This window comes from Neopsephotus bourkii, unplaced genomic scaffold (assembly GCF_033783945.1).
Source record: "Neopsephotus bourkii isolate Nb327-2 ecotype Australia unplaced genomic scaffold, CSIRO-AGI_Nbou_v1 NB_1120, whole genome shotgun sequence".
Lineage (NCBI taxonomy): Eukaryota > Metazoa > Chordata > Aves > Psittaciformes > Psittacidae > Neopsephotus > Neopsephotus bourkii.
This window is the reverse complement of record NW_026901606.1, coordinates 4,735,541-4,753,853: the sequence shown is the minus strand read 5'-3', so window position 1 is coordinate 4,753,853 and position 18,313 is coordinate 4,735,541. Positions and strand designations below refer to the sequence as shown.

The window sequence follows — 18,313 nt, the reverse complement described above, 5'->3', positions numbered from 1 at the left end:
GCACCCGCTGTACTCACTGGAGGACATCCCTCTGCTCCAGGTTGTACTTCCCTCCATTCTTCATGGCCGCATTGTGCACAGCCTCAATGGCACGGTCAATTGACTGGAGAACCACATCTTGCTCCAGCACCTGAGAAAATAACACAACATCCCACGTGTTACTGCACTGCTTTGGTTGTGGCCCTGTTGCATCAGAGCTTAGGGCATGAGAGGCTGTAGCAAACCCCCAGAGCCGGCCCCACACCAGGTAATGGCCTAGAAACAACCCCCAGAGCCAGAGCCCCATCCCAGCAACATCCCACTTCTCCCTCCTTCTTCCAGAGGAACCATATTTGAACCCATGCTTCAAACTGAGTCTGCCTATTCACGGTTGATGGTTGGAAAAGAAAGTCACTGTTACAAGCACCACAGTTCAATTATCCCTGCAGGAAGACCAGGGACAGAGCCTCAGGAGCCTTGAATATCAGCCCACTGCAGGGAGGTTTCAAGATCCCACTGCAAAGCCCACCTTACCCCAAGCTCAATTGTTTCTGCTCTTGCTGCCCTGCTGGGGAACAAAGGCACGGCTGTGGATGCTACAGACCCAAACCTGGTGGCCTTTGGAGTCTGTTGGCTCTGGGTTTGTGTTTTCACTTGCTTTTTTCGTGATGGTTGTTTTGCAGCTTGAAGTGCCTTTTCCAAATCTCCACCCAAGCTGTCATAGCAACATTTATCCCTCCTGCCAGCTGGTTTAACTCTGCTTACTGCAGCTGAAATAAACAGCAGCCTCAAAGCAAGAACAGCAAAGACACCGTTCCCTGGGCTGGGAGAGCTGGAGTGAAGGGGCACAGGAAGGAAAAGCAGGCTCCCACAACTGGGACATACCAACAGCTGACAAGCCTCCAGAAGAAAACACCTTGCTGGGACTGAAGGCAAGGAACAAGGGCTGAGTTTGCCCTGGCTCCAGCAGACCCACAGATCTCCCTCAGGCTGACGGGGATCTCTGCACCATCACTGGGTACCAGCGCCAGCAGCCTCAGCCCATGAGGACAGGGAGGAGCGGAGCATTCATACCCCAGCTGGTTGAGCACTGAAACCCTCCTCATCCTCACTTGCTGTGCCCCCTCCCTGCACCACAGCATCCATCTACCCAGGCAAGGAGTGGCAGGAATCTCATCAAGGATGCACCTTAATTGGCCTTAGAAGGCTGCAGCAGGCGAGCCCTCCCCACGGGGCAGAGGCACGGCCTCCATAGCACCCCCAGCCCAGCCGCTGGTAACGGGCAATGTATTATGTATAGGCTGGTTAATTACAAACGTGAATTAACAGCTACTGAAGGCTGAGGGGGGAAACCAGGGTGGGAGGAGCAGCCCCTCTGCAGTACTCAGCCTTGGACATGAACAATTTAGGATAGGGGTTTTTTATTGGTTTTAAATGAAGGAGAGATGGGAGAAAGCAACTGGGACAATGTTAACAACGCAGCCCAAATTGAAGGTATCAGATCCAGGGCAAACCCAACACTCAGAACCCAACTTCAGGATGAAGCCCCCGCCAGCCCCATATGGCATAGGGAGCATTTCACCACCTCCAACCACAGACCTAAGCAAGGAAATGGAGCAAAGAGCATTGGAACACATTTAGAGGCGCGCTGGAAGGAAAGGCAAGTTATTTCAGAGCACGGATCTCATTTTCTGAGAAAATGAGGACAAGCTGCATGCTTCCTCTGGGGAACAGCAGCAGCAAAGTCTCCAGTGCTCTGCTCCCAGGGGAATGGCAGCGCTGCTCAGAGCACCAAGACATCATCCACATCCCATAGGAATCCAGGGCTGGAGCCTGCCTGATGCCATTTGTTATGGAGAGGGTGCTTCTTCCCTGATAAAACAGCTCTTTCACACTAATGCAGCCACACTGTGACAACCGGCTTTTAGCTGCTGCACTCCTTTCTTTGTTCCCACTCCCCAACCCCCTATTAATGGGGCCCTGTCACAAGGGCTGGAATAAAAAGCATTAACTTGCCACTTGCAGTTTATGATGGGGTTGATGCTGACTGTAAATCATCCTCCCCCTTGCTCAGCGGAGCCGGCTGGGAGCAGGGTCACAGCACTGGGGGTTTGCAGGACACCCAGCACTGGGGGCCAGCACTGGAGACTGAGCTGAGCTCTTAGGCAGAAGCTCTTCCCTGTGAGGGTGCTGAGGCGCTGGCACAGGGTGCCCAGAGAAGCTGTGGCTGCCCCATCCCTGGCAGTGCTCAAGGCCAGGTTGGACACAGGGGCTTGGAGCAAGCTGCTCCAGTGGAAGGGGTCCCTGCCCGTGGCAGGGGTTGGAACTGGAGGAGCTTCAAGGTCTCTTCCAACCCAAACCAAACTGGGGGTCTGTGATTCTAAGCCAGCAGCACGGTCAGGGGGCAGAGCCTGTGAGCTCTGCGGCAGGGGCTGGTGCTCAGCAGTCAGCTCTCACCGCAGGACCCTGCTCTCTCCCATGCTCCAGGATGCAGAGATGAAGCTCTGCTCATCGCCACTGAGCTGAGGCTCACACAGAAGCAGGGAGCACATGAAAAGGGCATCGCTGCTGTCAGAGGAGACGCACCAAGTAAAGCCCTGGAATTCAGCGGGATTTACTGAAGCTGGGCTGGGAACCACATGGAGGGGGCTGGCAGAGCCCCAGCACTGCTGTATCCTTCACCAGCTTCCAGCTCACCACTGGCACAGCCAAACAGCAAGTCCCAGAAGGATGGGATAGGGGAGTGCCAGTGGCAGGGACCAGCCACACGTGCCCCAAGGTCTCTTTGGTTGGTGCAGGTGGCACAGCACCATGTGCAGCAACGGGACAGCACCTTCTGCCCAGCGCACTGGGAAAACAGGGCTATTCAGTGAGGTATCGCCCCCATTTATATGGCACATCACCCAAAGGGGGGTGGCTGCTGCCCATCAGAGATTCCTGCTTTAATCCAATCGAACTCTGCAGCACAGGAACGCTGGGAGCTATGAACAGCCTGCGAGGACTGGGCTCTGTGGGAGCAGAGCAGTGACCCTGGATGAGCTGATGGGGCAGGGTGCTGGAGAAACAAGGCAGTGCCAGTATCCTGCAGGCAAGCTGCAGGCAGGAGCAAATCACAGCTCAATTACAGCCAGGAACATCAGCTGGGAACAGAATTTCTTCCTCCACAGCCCAGGGTAGGAGAATCACAGAAGCATCAATAAATCATTACTTCCTCTCTCCTTGCTAATAACACCAGCAAACAAAGGGCTTCCCCAGAGCCTGCTACCAATTTCTTCCTGCCCCTGATGAGGGCAGCTCTAGAGCTCAGCACTGCCTGGGGTGCTCCACATCCCATCCTGAGGCCAACGGGAAGGATGCCTTCCCCGTGGCCAAAGCCAGGCTGTTCAGCAGCATCCTTCTGGGATGCCTCCTGCATCCCTAAGCATGGCCAGCATGGGCAGAGCCATCACCCAGCTCACACCAGCATCAGCATCACCGCCACAAGAGGGTCTCCCCAGAGACAGCAAGCGAGCATGGGACATGCCTCTGCACATGGGCTGATGAGACCCCAGCGCTCCAGCCAGCACTGCCAGTGCCTCTCTGGGGCTATGGAAGCCCTGTCCCCATCCCTCTTTGGAGTCCCCCTCCCGTTCCGCCAGTGCTGCTTGAACGCACTCACATGGAAGATCCTGCTCAACAGTCCAGAATAATCACCCCTTGCAGACAAACGTGCTGACAGCGCGGAGGGGCTCAGCCTCCCCATTTACAACAGTGGCCCATCAGCGTCCAGCAGGCTCAGCTTCACCTCTGCAGGGGCTCGTCCAGGAAAACGGGGTGGTTTTCCCTCTGCCTCCCCAGTTTCTAGTGCTCAAAGGGTCGAAGCCGGTGCCCTCGTGCCTGTGGCTCCTTCTGCATCCCCAGTGATGCCCAGGCAGGGCTGGCTCCCACCCTCGTGCCCTTGCTCCGGCTCCCACAACAGAACAAGAGACAGACCAAGTCTTGTCTGCAGGGACAGCTCGGCTGTCACAGAGCTGCACCGGCACCGCTGGAACCGGGGTATTGATCCGGCAGTGTGCACAGGCACAGCCTGGCTCTTGTGTCACCCACCTCTCGGGTCACACTGCACCCATCCCCAGCCCATCCACATGCCGCCCCCTTCCAGATGTAAATGATCCATTTACAAACATCAACCCGCCTTTCATGGCAGAGAGATTGTACCAGGTACGAGTTTCCCCTTCTGAACCACACAGCGCAGGCAAATGGGCTGAGGTTTGGTTTTTGCACTGCTGAGGGAGATTCCGCTCCTTTCTCTTCTTCTTTTTGCAGCCCCAATCAGCAATTTCCAGCCCCCAGGCTGTTGGCTCAGACATGCACGCACTTGTTCTTGACAGCACAAAGATAGCGTGCCTCGGAGCACTTGACACCGCACGATAGGACCCCACGTAAAACAACGGGCAACTGTCGTGGTGACTGAGCAAACAGATGGGAACGGACCTGCAGCATCTCTGACTCGGCAGCGAGCAAACAAAGCCGCGGCTGAGCTCCTCTGACAAAGGGAGAGCCCAGGAGCGGGGCTTGCACCATAGCTGCACACACAGCGCAGCAGCTCCCGGCACCGCAGGTGGGGCAAGAGAAGGGGCAGCCAGGGAAGGGCTTTGCTTGTGCAAACCAAGCCGGGGCACAAGCCCGAGCTCCCGGCAGGAGATGAGCCAGGGACAGCGCCGGCGTGAGCCGTGTTTGGATGCACAAAACCTCTTCCCTGTGAGGGTGCTGAGGCGCTGGCACAGGGTGCCCAGAGAAGCTGTGGCTGCCCCATCCCTGGCAGTGCTCAAGGCCAGGTTGGACACAGGGGCTTGGAGCAAGGTGCTCCAGTGGAAGGGGTCCCTGCCTGTGGCAGGGGTTGGAGCTGGATGAGCTGTAATGTAATGGCATGTTCCAGGCCAGGGACCCAGGGGAGCAAGCACACTTACAAAGTAGGCGCCCCAAAAAACCCATAATTTCTCTATAATGTTCCCATAATACGGATCTTGCCAGCAGTTTCTCTTCTGCCCACAAGGCCCCCTGGGTCTCAGCACAGCTATGTGGAATATCAGTGCTAGGAAACCCTGGGATACTCAGCAACCACCTCCCAAGCATTTTCAGGCCATCCCAGACAGTTCCCGTGTGCTGGGCTGGGGATTCCACATGGGAATCCCAAACAAGTTTCCACTCAAGTAGAACGGCACATCCATCCCAGCAGCCTTCAGCACTTTCACCTGGGTACAAAGCACTCTTTAGGGATTTAAACAACAAGTATGACAGCCAGGCTCCCAGTAAAGGTAACCCTCGAATGCTCAGTTGCTTGCAGGAGAGCCATGGGAAAGCCAAGGTGAGAGGGAACACCGCTGAAAGAACAGACATATCCCTCACTCCCGCCATGGGTTTTGGCAGCTGTGTACTTCAGAGCAGCACTATCAAACAGGGGATGCTCATGATGCTTTTGGCTTAGGGCTCTACACAAAAGTGACACGAGGTCACTACAGCAAAGCCATTTCAACATTGGTGAGGATGCAGGGCAGCCGGGGAGGGGGCAGAGGGGCTGACACAAGCTGCACTCCAGAGGTGGATCATGCTCAGTGGCCACGCACAGAACACCCCAGTTTGCCAATGCGCCTGTTAGGTGAAAGCTGCCCCTGCAAGCACGTTTAGTGCTGGTAAAGCAGCTATTTCTGCCGGAGCAACCAGCACCCAAATACTCACCAGCACCAGGCAGGCAACGCAATGAGTGTTGCCGTGACAATGATACAGCTGATGCTAACTCATGCACAAAAATAAACACAGATACCACTGAGATTTATAGCAGTGTCTTACAACTACAACTGTTACATGTGCAATCATCAAGCCAGAAACCCCCAGAGCACTGAGAGCTGCAGCCCCAACAGCCTCCCGAGCGCTTTCTGGCTGGCAGGCAGTGGGAGTGGACAGCACACGATGGCTCTGAGCTGCAAACCCAGGCAGGCTGACAGCATCACTGCCCTACCAAAGCACCTTGAGAAGTGCACGTTGAGCTCTGTTTATCCGAGCGGTGGGGCTGACTCGCTGTTATCTCCAGAACAAATTCGGGGGGTTGTTTAGTGGGGTTTGGATGTTAAAAAAAGACTACACAGCTCAGCTGGATGTGCTGACAGTTCTCCATAGAGGAATGAGAGGCGAGCTGTGAAGAAAAGCAATTCACTGGTGTCCCACACTGTCTGTAGGGGAAAACAGCCAACTGCTCTAGCTGCGGGTTATAATCCCATCTCCTGTGGTAGCTTAAAGCAGCACAGGCTGCCCAGAAAGCACCAAGAAATGGGAACAGGGGGGTAACATCCTCTTAGGACATTGTGCCACAGGCAGCAGAACAGCCTAATCCTGTTTTCCTCGCTTCCCAGGGCAGAGAACAAGACTCCTGCATTAACTGGGCTGTTCACTGCTTACACAGAGACCTTGCAGCCTGCTCACCTCATTACATCAATCAGTGCATCCCCCTCGTCACATAGCACATCCACCCCATCACCATCCGCCTCACTCGGCTGCATCACCCAGAGCAGGCTGCTGTATTTCAGGGAATCTCCCCAGGCCACATCCTCACATCCAGAGTCACCAAATGCTGCCAAGAGGGGCTTTGCTGGGAGAATTCTTCTGCTCAGCCTTTAGTAGTGTATTAAAGGTGTTCAAAAGCTTTTAAAGTGACCAGAGCCCAATATAACTTTGAGGTCACAGAATCCCAGACTGGCTTGGGTTGGAAGGGACCTTTAAAGCTCATCCAGTTCCAACCCCCTGCCATGGGGGTCATCAGGCTCATGGAACACAGACACACAGAATCAATTCCGAAACCAAATTAAAAGGAATGCATTTTTCAGCTGAAGTCAGCAAAGGCAATTCTGGGGCAGCCAAACTCTTCATTACTTAGAACCCAGCACTTCAAGGGACATTGGCTTCTTGATGTCGAATGGAAAATGTCTTCAGCTGGAAACACTGATCCTGCTGGCTCAGGAAACCCTCAGCCTCGGCAGTGACTGCATTATGACTGTTATGATCACCCTTCTTACTTGAGGTGCTGGGTTTTCACACAATTCTTCTTTACACTCTGAAGAACGTGGGCTTCTCTGATACGTGAGCTTCTCCCCAAATACTCCTCAGGGATAGCCAAGCCTGGAGGGAAATGGGCTCTGGACCTGCCTCCTGGAGTGACCGCTGACCTGCACAGCACACTTGATGGTCAAACCAGGGTGCCCATCCATCCCCTTGCAAGCACAGGGATGTCCTCAGGAGGACAGGGAAAACGGCTGTGTCCAAGCAGCCTGGAAAACAGCAGAATTCACCAGGTTCACCCAGCAAGGAACTGTCACCGCATCAACTGAGAGGCCACGGAGGTCTGCGTGTGTCTGCTCGGTGAGCAGCATCCGCCTGATCTCTTCAGGCAGCATCTGTGCTCTACAGGAGCTGCCCCAGCTCTGTGCAACCCCTGCAGCACAGGCACTGCGCTGAGCTCGACCGATGGGGCCCTGCCTGGCACCGCTGCCTTCTGCCGGCTGCCAGGGGTGGAAGGCACCTGCGTGGCCATCAGGGTGCCCTCCACATCAGGAGCAGGACACGGCTCCGAGGCTGAGCTCAGCCTGGCCAGCGAGCTCGAGGGCGCTGGATCAGGACCAGGAACTGGGGGAGCTGCCACCCCAACCATGATAGCAGCAGCTCTGCACATATGGCCCGAGGCCTGATGGATGGGCACTGGAGGCCTTTTCATCAGGACACGATTCCAGCTTCCAGGCGACTCCCTCCTCGTGGGTGAGAGTCTATTTCTGCAGTTCTTGCTTCATCTCCTCCCTCATCTCCTTGTTTCTACCCACTGTAATGGAAGGTTTGGATCTGGGGCCTGCCCTCAGGTTTCCATTGTACAAGACACTGTCCCTACTTGCAAGAGAAAAACAAATAAAGCAAGAAATAATTGCTAGCTCTGACTTCCCAGAGATCCAACGTGACCTCGGAACAGTGATTTACCAGGAACGCCCCACAGCCTGGCGTTATCTAAGCACGCTCAGTCCGACAGCTCCATTCTTTTTGTAATGAAAGCTCTTGAGCAGCTGAACAAACTAAAACACCAGCTTGCAGTGGCAGCTCCAGATCATGGGCGCAAACCTCAGCCTCTCGCAGAGCACTGTCCCCAACCACCCCGGCCTGAGCAGGAAGGAGGGATGAAGCCGTGAGGATCAGACCCCACCAGCACCACAGCAAAGCTGGCCACCTACCCACAGGCACACTTCCCCTAGCAGGAAAGGCGGCCTGAGTCAGGGGAATGGGCTCAGTACACTTGCAGCCAGGCAGCACCATCCCTTGAGCTGTGCCTGATGGACAGGAGGAAGGACACAGCTTCACAATGCAGTAACCAAGAAGCGAGCAGCACCCAAGGAGGAAGGGAGAGACAGCATCTCCTCAATAACTTCAGCACACAAATGACCAGGGAAAAACAAACCCATGAAGCTCTCACCTCATTCCAAAAAAGCCCACGCTGCCAAAACGCTACTTTCCCTTCCTGCTGAAGCCTGATGCTAAAGGGGACAAGGATTATTAGAGCTTTGCTCCCTTGTGAGGGAAGTGAACAGCTCTGCATGGCAGAGTGTGGACACAGGGAAGCTGAAATGAAGCCAACCCCACTCTCCTACTGCAGGGTGCTGGGTCTTGTCTTTGGGACAGCTCTGTTCCACTGTTAGCATCAACAGAGCCTTGCCCAGAATAATGCTCAACATCCCCACAGCAAGAGCGCGATGGGGGCTGGAAGAGAGCGGGCAGGCACAGCTCAGTCCTGTGAATGGTGTCCAGTGCCACTTCTCATGTGACAGGCTTCAGAACCCTTGTTTGAAATCAAAGGCTTTGCCATGTGATAAAGACCAAGACAAATCAGGCCTGACAAGTCCTTCTTCTTGTAAAGGTCATAACTCTGTGAGCCACTGGCTGGGGAAGCAAAGGGATGCTCCTCCAGAGGCAGGACCAGGACCCATCACAGCTCCTGCTTTGGTTCAGGGCCAGAGGGCAATGAGCATAGCCAGGGCCCACAGGAGGGTCTTCAGGGACCTCAATGGACTTGTCATTTCAGGTGAGAATTTCTCCTCTGAATACAACAAGCCGATGCCAACTCACAGGAGCAGCATGAACCGGATTCCTCCAGGAGCACTGGCCTCCACTTCTCTACGCCGCAGCACAGGAACCAAACTGCTCTCACAGCCCATCAGCAGGAGCAGCCCCAGCATTGACAGCAATTATTCCTTCTGGGCCCGTAGCTCTGCTGTGTCATCTCCACTCACCAGGCAGCCCTGGGAACGGGACCTCCTCCCCATCACAAGGTAGCACCCGTTAGCACAGCAATCTGCAGGCAGAGCCTTGTCAGATTCTGGTTATAGCACTAGCCACATAGGATGTCAGCATCCATGTGGACTATCTAATGCTACAGTCACGCACTATGGCTGCTTGTCCTTCCCTCCTTTGAAACTACTTCTGGAATTTATCCTTTTTCCAGCACCCAGACTGACAGCTCATCTGCTGAATACATAATCCTGGCTGGGAATGAGTGTTTAAATCCTTCATGGTGGGGGGGGAGGCTGGGATGCTCTTTAAAATTCTGTTTGTTTTCATGTACATCTGAGCTACATGAGTAGGGAAGACAAAGAGGCAGCTGCTTCTGCTTCAGGACCACACAGCCACGTTCACCTGGTTTCCATGGATGTAAATACCCATTTTACATCACGGGATCTGACCCTCCCCAAGGGATTAAATATGCCCCAGACCTTGCAAGGGACCTTCTCAGGTCAGCCAGTGACCACGATACAGTCTGCTGTTGTCAAAGCCACTCCCAGTGCAGAGGCTGCTCTGAGCACAGAGATTACTCTTCTCTTGTGTGCTGTTTTCCAGTGCCACTAACAACACCTGCACGCTGTTCTCCAAGGACAAGCATTTCCTGTATCCCAGCTCTGTATTCTCATGTGTTCTCTGTATAAATTCTCTGCATTTCACACACAGCAATAATCTCACAAAAATCAGTTTCCATGAGCTTTCTGGTTTATTGCTTTCAATACAAACCTCTCCTCTGGTTTTGTTTGGGATTTTTCCCTACTGAGAGGTCACCTGCTGGGATGCTGGGAACCCTGGAAGGAAACACAAGGGTGGGATCATGAGAAGAGGGGCCCAAACACAAGCCCAGACACATGCGGCCTTCATGTTCAAAGCCATCTGCCAACCTGCTGCTGAGCTGCTGGTGCCCTGTTCAAGGCAAGGACAGCAATGGACTAACCTCGAGGCAGAACACAGTGATGCTGGAGGTGGGACACCTTTAGCAGAGCAGGTGCGTAGCACAGCCACCAGCTTGACTTGCTGTTGGCACTGTTACTGTAGACAGACATACCTGTGCTACACAACCTACTTCCCCATGAGCAGGCTCAAGAGCAGATGCAGGCTCTTGGACACCTCCATACCCAGCCACTGTGCAGCCCCCATCACCAGCACTACTCATAGATGGCTGTCGAGGACAATGTTTATGAGATATCAAAAAGCCTACTTATTTTTCATCAGAGTAAAAGCGAGAACGTGTCTTCACAGCCAAGCAAAAGCAGACATTACAGATCATCAGCGTGTTTCCACTTTAATCATCCTCAACTGTGAACGACTGCAGAACTTGGGGCTAAAACTCCCAAGTCTTCAGCTACAGGAATCAGAAACGGCTCTAATTCCCCTGACTGTAACCCAGCCTCAAGAACAACACTTCACCCCAAAGCAGCTCTGGCACGATAGTGTCTGCTACTGCGACAGCTCGCAGGAGAATGCTTCGTTCTCCGAGTTTCTCTCGTGTGTGAAGCAGCCTGAGCTGCAGCGTGCTCCCAGCTGCTCTGCCTCCAAAATAAAGCTTTAATTTTAGCCTAAGCTCTTATTCAGGCTCTGTGAGTATTGCAGCTGAGCTCTCACGCCCATTGACAGCACCACCAAACCTGCAGGCGATAGCAAGCAGTGATGCAGGCTCCAGCACAGGAGATGGGCTGTACTATGACCATTGCCTTCCGTCCAGGAGCAACCAGAGGAGCTCTGCAGGGCTCAGGAATGCCAAGGTTGAAGCTGGTTTTTGCGTGGTTGGAGGGAGGAACTCTTACAACAAAGCACAATTGCCAAGGCTCAGTTTCCAGCGCCTGGGGATTTGCGATGGGAGTATCTGATTGTTTCATTGACACTGCACAACCACCCCCATCATCTCCACACTAGCATCACCCAATGAGTACATTTGCTACCCTGGCACAAATGGAACCGGGTTAAAACCAATTTGCTCTCCAGCGAGGCAGGGAACTGAGCTATCTCCTCCACAGGAGCCCGAGGGCGCGGGAGGGAGGCCCTGCTCCTGCGCCCACCCGCCCGGTGCTACCTGTGCTGCGCAGGGCTCAGCCTGCAGGAGGGTTTCGGTTGTTGCTAGGCTGCACCGAGCTCACTCGTATTTTTATCCCAGCCTGTTTATTCCTGTGGCAGATCGAGTGAACAGCAATGAGAGCATCCTCAAACCGCGCTCCCGGATGGGTCCATTTTCTCACCAGACGGTTCAAAGCTTCGTGGCCATCAGCATCTGCAGCTTCCCACACAGAGAGCCCCTTCCACTCCCACAGAGGTACAGGGGGAAAGCGTGACCCACCAGAGAGGCCCTTGGCTGAGCAGAGGCTCTAAGCCCACACTGCAAACAAGTCCTTTGTTATTGCAAATAAAGTCATTCTGAAAACACTATCAACAGTAGTTTCAAAGCTGTTTCCTAATGGCTTAATGCAGCTGAGGTGCAGCAGGCAGCATGCTAACCCACTCCCACTTCACTGGGAAACATCCCCCTGCAACTCAGCCCTTGTTTTTGCACCCCTGGCATTTAGCAGCACAGCACTAAAGGGCTGCAGCAAAGACCAGAGAGGAGGCAAGCCCAGCCGTGGTGCCTGGTGAAGGGATAGCAACATACAGGCTGCTCAACCCAAAGGGAGGCCTCTTACTGTTTGCTAGACTCAGCATTTGTGCTTCCTGACACTGAGGGACCTCCTGCTCCTACGGAAGCTTTCAGAACTGAGTGTTCTAGTGCACATAAAGCCTCAGAAGGTCTCCTGGAGCAGCCGACTCCAGAGGACACACTAAGCTCCAGTGCAGCCTCTATTCCTCTGCCACTCGTGCATCTCTTAAGCATCAGCACCAAGCTGGACACTAAAGCCCAGCCTCCCACCCAGCGGGAATGGTGCTTGTGCCATCAGCCTCGCTGCAGCAGGATTTGGCCTTCTAGTGAGTAGCTCACTCTGCTGCCCCATCCTTCCCTCTCACCGCTTGATGGCATCAGTATCTACCCCAAAGTGGCCCCGGACTTGGAATGGCTCTTACCCCCACAATGGAACTCAATGAGAACTACAGAAGGATAAGATCAGCAGGAACATCAACTGAAGTTGGGTGCTTCCAACTGACTTCTAATTAACTTCATATCATCTGCACCTTCTGGTGCCCTGGCTCAGCCCTGATTTGTTTCTTAGAGGCATTATGTGTTTCTAAGAAGGATCTGTTGGCTGTTTTCACACACACACACACACACAAAAACCAACCCTCTTTTAACAGCAACACTGAGCCACAAGGATTGCAGTACAAAATTCTGCCACATTTGTGATGAAAAGGCATCAGCCAAGAACAAGCTTTAAGTAATAAATAGGAATCATTTCTTCCTCCACAGAAGCCAAGGCGTGAATTTCCTGTATCTGTGAACGCCCAGCAAAACCCGCTGAGAATCAAGAGGAGTGGGTAAGGAAGCTGATGCCCTGGAGAGCCAAGGGCAGCACCAACAGCAGCCCAAACCCATTCCCTGAGCCTCCTTCATAGGGACCTGCTGCTGCTGCGCCTGTTTGCAGCCTCCTGCTCACCTGAACCTGCCGAGGAAGCCACAGCTCACCCCTGCAAGGGGGACTCCTGTTGGCCGCCTTCCCTCCCTGCCAAGCACCAACCACCATCAGCTGTGGTTTCCCACTGTTGTGACCGGGGCAGCATTTACTGCCTCCCAAACTGCTGACACCCGTTAGTCCCAGCACCCAAAACTGGGTGACAACTGCTTGCCCTCATCCTGGACATGCAGCAAAGTCTCGAGCAAGCTCCCATCCAGCAGGTGCCTTCTCCCATGAATAAAAGCAGGTTCTGACTTCAGAACTGGCAGGAACAGCAGAGTCACAGACACAGAGCATTACTGCAACTGCAGAGCAGCAAGTGAGATCCTGCTGCCTCATGCACCATCAGGCAAGCTCAGGTGCCAGAAATTACACAGCCAGAAGGGATGAGCAGATGCAAGGAAAGCTCCTCTGTTTCGTGCTGCCGGCTCTAAGGGCATTTGGGAAAGTTTCATCTGGGCCAGAGGAGAGGGCTCACAAAGGCACCAGCAGCACTGCTTCGATGTGAATGCGTTTGTGTTGGGTGCTCAGGAGTCAGCCTGGCAGGGTGCACGCTGCCTTAAGGCTGCAGCAAGACACGATCTGAGGAATGAATGTAAAGTCAGGGCAGAAACACTCCTCATGTGCAAGCTTCTGGAGCTGGCAGGAGCACACTGGAGAGATGCAGGGAGGCAGCTCCAGAGGCAGCCTGGGAGGAGGCTCCTGCACCCACGGCAGCAGTGAGAAGACGTCACATCACACAGGCACAGAGAGCAGGGGACTGCAGAGGGGAAACTGAGGAGCAGCAGCCTGGAGCTGCGCCACCGAGGAAGCTTAAAACCCAGCAGTTCAGCGCGATCATTGCCCTGTAACAGCTCCTGTAAATAGCTTAAGGGCTTACTGACACACAGCATGTCCCCTCCGGTGAGGCCAGGCTGCAGGCTCGCAGGAAGGGCAGCTCCTGGCCCAAGCAGCCAGCTCAAAGGCCCAGCAGTGCCCAGGCTCCACAGGTCACACTGGTGGCACTGGGGTGCTCTGCAAAGCTCAGCCCACACTTAGAAGCTGAGGGGCTGCTGTTCCCAACTTCAGTGGCACCTGAAGGAGCAGCAGCAGCTCACTGGAACACAGGATTTGCCACCCCTTCCAGCCAGACACCCCATTTGTAACATTCACAGCATTTGTGTGCGGTTCCCCATTCACAGATGCAAAGGGTTTCAAGCACACGGCCCCCACAGCTATCCCAAGGCCCAAAAGCACAACCCCCCCCCCCAGTGAATTAGCCATACATGAAAGGCCTGCCTTAATTTCAGGGGCCACGTTGTCCCTCAGAAGCCCCCACTACACAGCCCCTGCACCGCACAAGCCGTAACCAACCTGTCTCCCACGACTGCATGGGTGCTGGGCTCTCACCCACTGCTGCAGCACCCGAAAGGTGCCTCCTCCCTGCTCCAACCCAGCGAGGGCTGCAGCAGCCCCCACGGAGCTTCTGCAATCACCAGCATCACCGGCCTGGCTGTGACTTCTGCCACTGCAGGCACGGGCAGCTGCCGTGGTGCCTCCCAGCCCCGGCGTGGTGTGGGTTTGGTACCGGTGTCCCGATGTGCTGGTGGAAGGAGCACGATCACTCCTTGGTGCTGAGCGGCCGGCACGGAGGTGACCGCACCAGCGCTACGCACTGACACCACCGGGGCTGCTGGTGGGAGACCCCAGCGTTACCCGGGATCGGGTGCGCTCCGGGAGCAGAACCCCCCCACCCCACCACCACCCCGCACAGCACCTCGGTATTTCCCTGCCTTCCTCTCCCAACTCTGCCGGAGTGAAGCGGCCTCGACCTGCGCGCTGCTGCCCGGGACCCTCACCCGGTCCGTGTCCCCCCGGAGCTCCCCCCCTGCCCCGCAGCGCTGGTGCTCTCCGGACGCGGCACCCCCAGGACGCGTCTCCTGCCTCCCTTCAACCCCCCGTCCTGCCCCGGCAGGAGCACGGTGCCGCAGGGGTAGCCCTGTCCGCACGCCCCGCTTCCCTCGGCCGAGCCTGGCGGCTCCAGAAGGGGTAGAGAAGAGACCGGGAGGGGCGCGGGCAGCGCACGGGGCTGCTCCGAGTGGCGTCACCGCAAACCGGACCGCAGGCACCGCCGCCCGCCCGGAGTTGCCCGGGCCCCACCGCGCCCCGGCCCCGCGCACCTGCAGCCGCTGGAGGTAGGAGGCCGGCGCGTAGCCCGTCTCGCCGGAGCCGGCGCGGGTGACGAGCCACCAGTGCTGGTTGCTGCGCTCCAGCAGCAGGAACGTCTCTCCGGCGGCGAAGGGCAGCGAGTTGGGCTCTGCCGAGCGGAAGCTGTACAGGGCCCGGTACATGGCAGCGGCGGCACCGGCTCCTCCGGAGCGGCGCGGAGCGGCGCGGAGCGGCCCGGACCGGCGGGACACGCCCCCACCTCCGCGGGACAGCGTCACCGCCAAGCCACGCCCCCAACCGCCAACACGTACCGCCCCCTGCCGGCGCGGCGGAGCTGCTCGCAGCGAGGCTCCGCCCCCCGCTCTATACGTAACATTCCCCGCCACGCCCCTGGCCGCGCCGCGCCTCTCCTCCCGCCCGGCAGGGGGCAGCAGCGGCTTTGCCAAGGGCCTGCAGGGACGGGACAAGGGGAATGGCTTGAACCTGCCCGAGGGGAGACTGAGCTGAGCTCTTAGGCAGAAGCTCTTCCCTGTGAGGGTGCTGAGGCGCTGGCACAGGGTGCCCAGAGAAGCTGTGGCTGCCCCATCCCTGGCAGTGCTCAAGGCCAGGTTGGACACAGGGGCTTGGAGCAAGCTGCTCCAGTGGAAGGGGTCCCTGCCCGTGGCAGGAGTTGGAACTGGAGGAGCTTTAGGGTCACTTCAACCCAACCCAGGCTGGGATTGTGGGTTCCTATGGATTGCAAGCGCCGGGTGACGCATCCTGGAGCTGCACCCTCGCTGCATCACTGCCGGGTGCCTTCTGAAGCTGCAGACCGCAGACAACATCACCCCTTCCCCGCAGGATGCCCAGGAGCGCTCAGGGGCTCGGTCTGTGCGCGGCAGCCCCTGCCAAAGCTCCGGCAGCTCCATTCCCCCACCCAGCCTCGCTCCGGGGCCGCGGAGGGTAGCGTTGCACAACAGCATCATGAGCGCAGCACCGCCTCGCCAGCGCCACGTTCCTGACACAGCTGACAGCGCCGGCTTCACAGCACGTTGCAAAACAGCCGCGGGGTCGATCCAGCTACTTTTAGGTGTACAAATATTATTGTGCTTCCACCGGCCCTCGCTGGGCAAAAAGGCACTGGGAGGTGCCAGGGCCGCCGCGCACCGGGGCTGAGCTCAGCCCGACCGGGGCAGGGAGGTCCCTGTCCCGAGTGGAGCTGGGTCGAACTCCCCCTTCCCCACCCATCGCTTCCAGGATCCTACCCCTCCAGCTCCATCTGCGCCCCAGAACCCACGCTGCGGCCCAGGGGAGCTCTGCCCCACCCCCCTTGCTGGGACACTGTGCCCCGACACTCCGGTGAGGGGCTGCTCTGCCCATGGCCGCTCCCTGCGATCCCCATGCCCGGGGAAGGGGTGGCGGCTCCGGACCCGCTCTGCTCCACCTGCCCGGGGCCGAGGCGCCCGCGGGGCTCCTTGCGCAACCCAAGGGGCTGGCGGGGGCCCGGGCCCCTCCCGCGGCGGGGAAGGAGCGGCCGGTCCCTGCCAAAGCTGCGGTTCCTGGAAACGGGGAACACAGAAGGTCGGGAGGGCTGGGGCGGGCGAGGGGGGGATGCTGCCGGAGGACGGAGGCGCTGCAAGGGAAGGGGAGCAGCACGCAGCGCAGCCGACCCGCTCCGCTGGGACAAACAAGCTCTTTGGCTGCGCTCGGCAGCGCCCTGTTCTTCATTAACTCCCCGGTCACAGCCTGACCTGGAGAGCCCCCGGCCAGCCCCAGGCCAGGCAGTGCCGCCCTTTGCTGCCCACAGGGGCCATGGGGCGGGGGGACAGGGACGTGTCCCCGCAGCACCCCGCGCCTGAGCGGTGCCCTGGGCGGAGGGAGGGTGCAGGAGGCCTGGCGGATGCCTGAGGGGTGCCGGGATGGGGATCCCGCTGGAGCGCACGGCGGGGCCTAGCTCCAGGCACCCCACTGGGTACAGGGGCTTGCTCTGCCCTCACACGGGCTGCCAGAGGAGGACGGGCGAGAGGCGGCTGCAGGAGGCCCCTTGGCCAATGTCATTTCCATACAATTGAAGGAAGCCGGCTCCCAGCCGGGACCGCAGCCATTCCCGGTCCCCTCTGCCCTGCCCTGGCTCCAGGCTGGGGCACCGCTGCAGCTTGGCCAAGTGACAGCACAGGACACCCGGCCCCACAGGGAGCCCCAGTGTTCGGAGCAGGGCAGGAGGCGGGGGGACGTGCCCGATGCTGAGCACTCCGCAGCGCCGGGGCCGTGGGGTGAGCGGGGCGAGCTGCCCTGCCTTGGGCAGGGGTCACAGTGACCCTGGGCCGCTGCCCTGCATGGATGCTGCTACCCGGCCACGGGGGAATGTTGTGCTCTGGCTCCATAAAAGCCACGTTTGTGTCCATCCCCGCTGGCAAGGACCCAGCGGCTCCTCAATGGGCAGCAGCCCAGGACGGGGACAGAGGTGTCTTCTGCCCTGGGGGGGCCCACGGGCTGTCCTTTGCCTCTTATGGCTCCTGCCCTACCCAGCCGCAATGTGAGGTGGGAGGCACCGGGAGGGCCCCAGCGCCCGATCGGCCCCGGTCCCCAGCGCCATCAAAGCGGAGCTCCATCCACCGGGAAAGCCGGCGCCGGTCGCAGGAATGCGTTTTATCTCCGGCCAGCCGACCCGTGGCGATTCCCGGCAGCCCCTTCCCCCAGTTTGGGGTTAGAAGTGACCGGTTTACATAAGATGAGCTCCCCAGAGCCTAGGGCAGAAGAGAAGGGGGTCTGTGGGCAACGGGGGGCCAGGACCCAGCCAGGCTGGACCAGGCGCTGCCGCTTGCCCTGCAGAGCCCCCGGGGCAGGGCCGGGCCCCGCCGCAGCCTCCCTAGGCGATGGCCACGCTGGACCGGGCTGGCAGGAAAAGGTGGGTCCTGTCCGAAGGTCCGGAAGCGAGCAGGGAGGGGACCAGACCCAGGGGAGCCGCAGGACGTGCGCGTCCTGCCCAGAGCAGCGGCCGCAGAGCGAGGTTCCCGTCCGCCTGCCCGGGGCCGGAGGAGAGCGCAGGGAGCAGCTCCAGAGCCTGCCCGAGGTTCTCTCTCTGAGGGGCTGCCCCATCCCCACCGCGCTGCCAGCCCTGGGCACGGACATCACCTCCTGCACCCAGGGTCAGCCTGGTGCCAGCGCAGCAGCAGCAGAGCGGGAGCAGCAAAGCCCTCAAGCCTCTTCCCAGCCCGGCCGCAGCTCTCCATTGCTCCGGGGCCTGCTGGTCCCAGTCCTGCCCTCCGAGCGCAGCGGTGATGGGC

General features: G+C 57.8%; 1 protein-coding gene across 1 annotated transcript in view; it reads right to left on the bottom strand.

Annotated features, from left to right (window-relative positions):
* Window positions 1-15,312, bottom strand: part of NCKIPSD (NCK interacting protein with SH3 domain) — a 35,598-nt gene extending 20,286 nt beyond the window's left edge. Inside the window, exons 1-2 of the mRNA XM_061362553.1 lie at window positions 15,059-15,312; window positions 18-130 (exon numbers count right to left, since the gene is read on the bottom strand). Of these exons, the coding sequence (XP_061218537.1) occupies window positions 18-130; window positions 15,059-15,229 (284 nt within the window). The 5' untranslated portion in view covers window positions 15,230-15,312. The remainder of the gene's footprint in view (window positions 1-17; window positions 131-15,058) is intronic.
* Window positions 15,313-18,313: the final 3,001 nt, after the last annotated feature.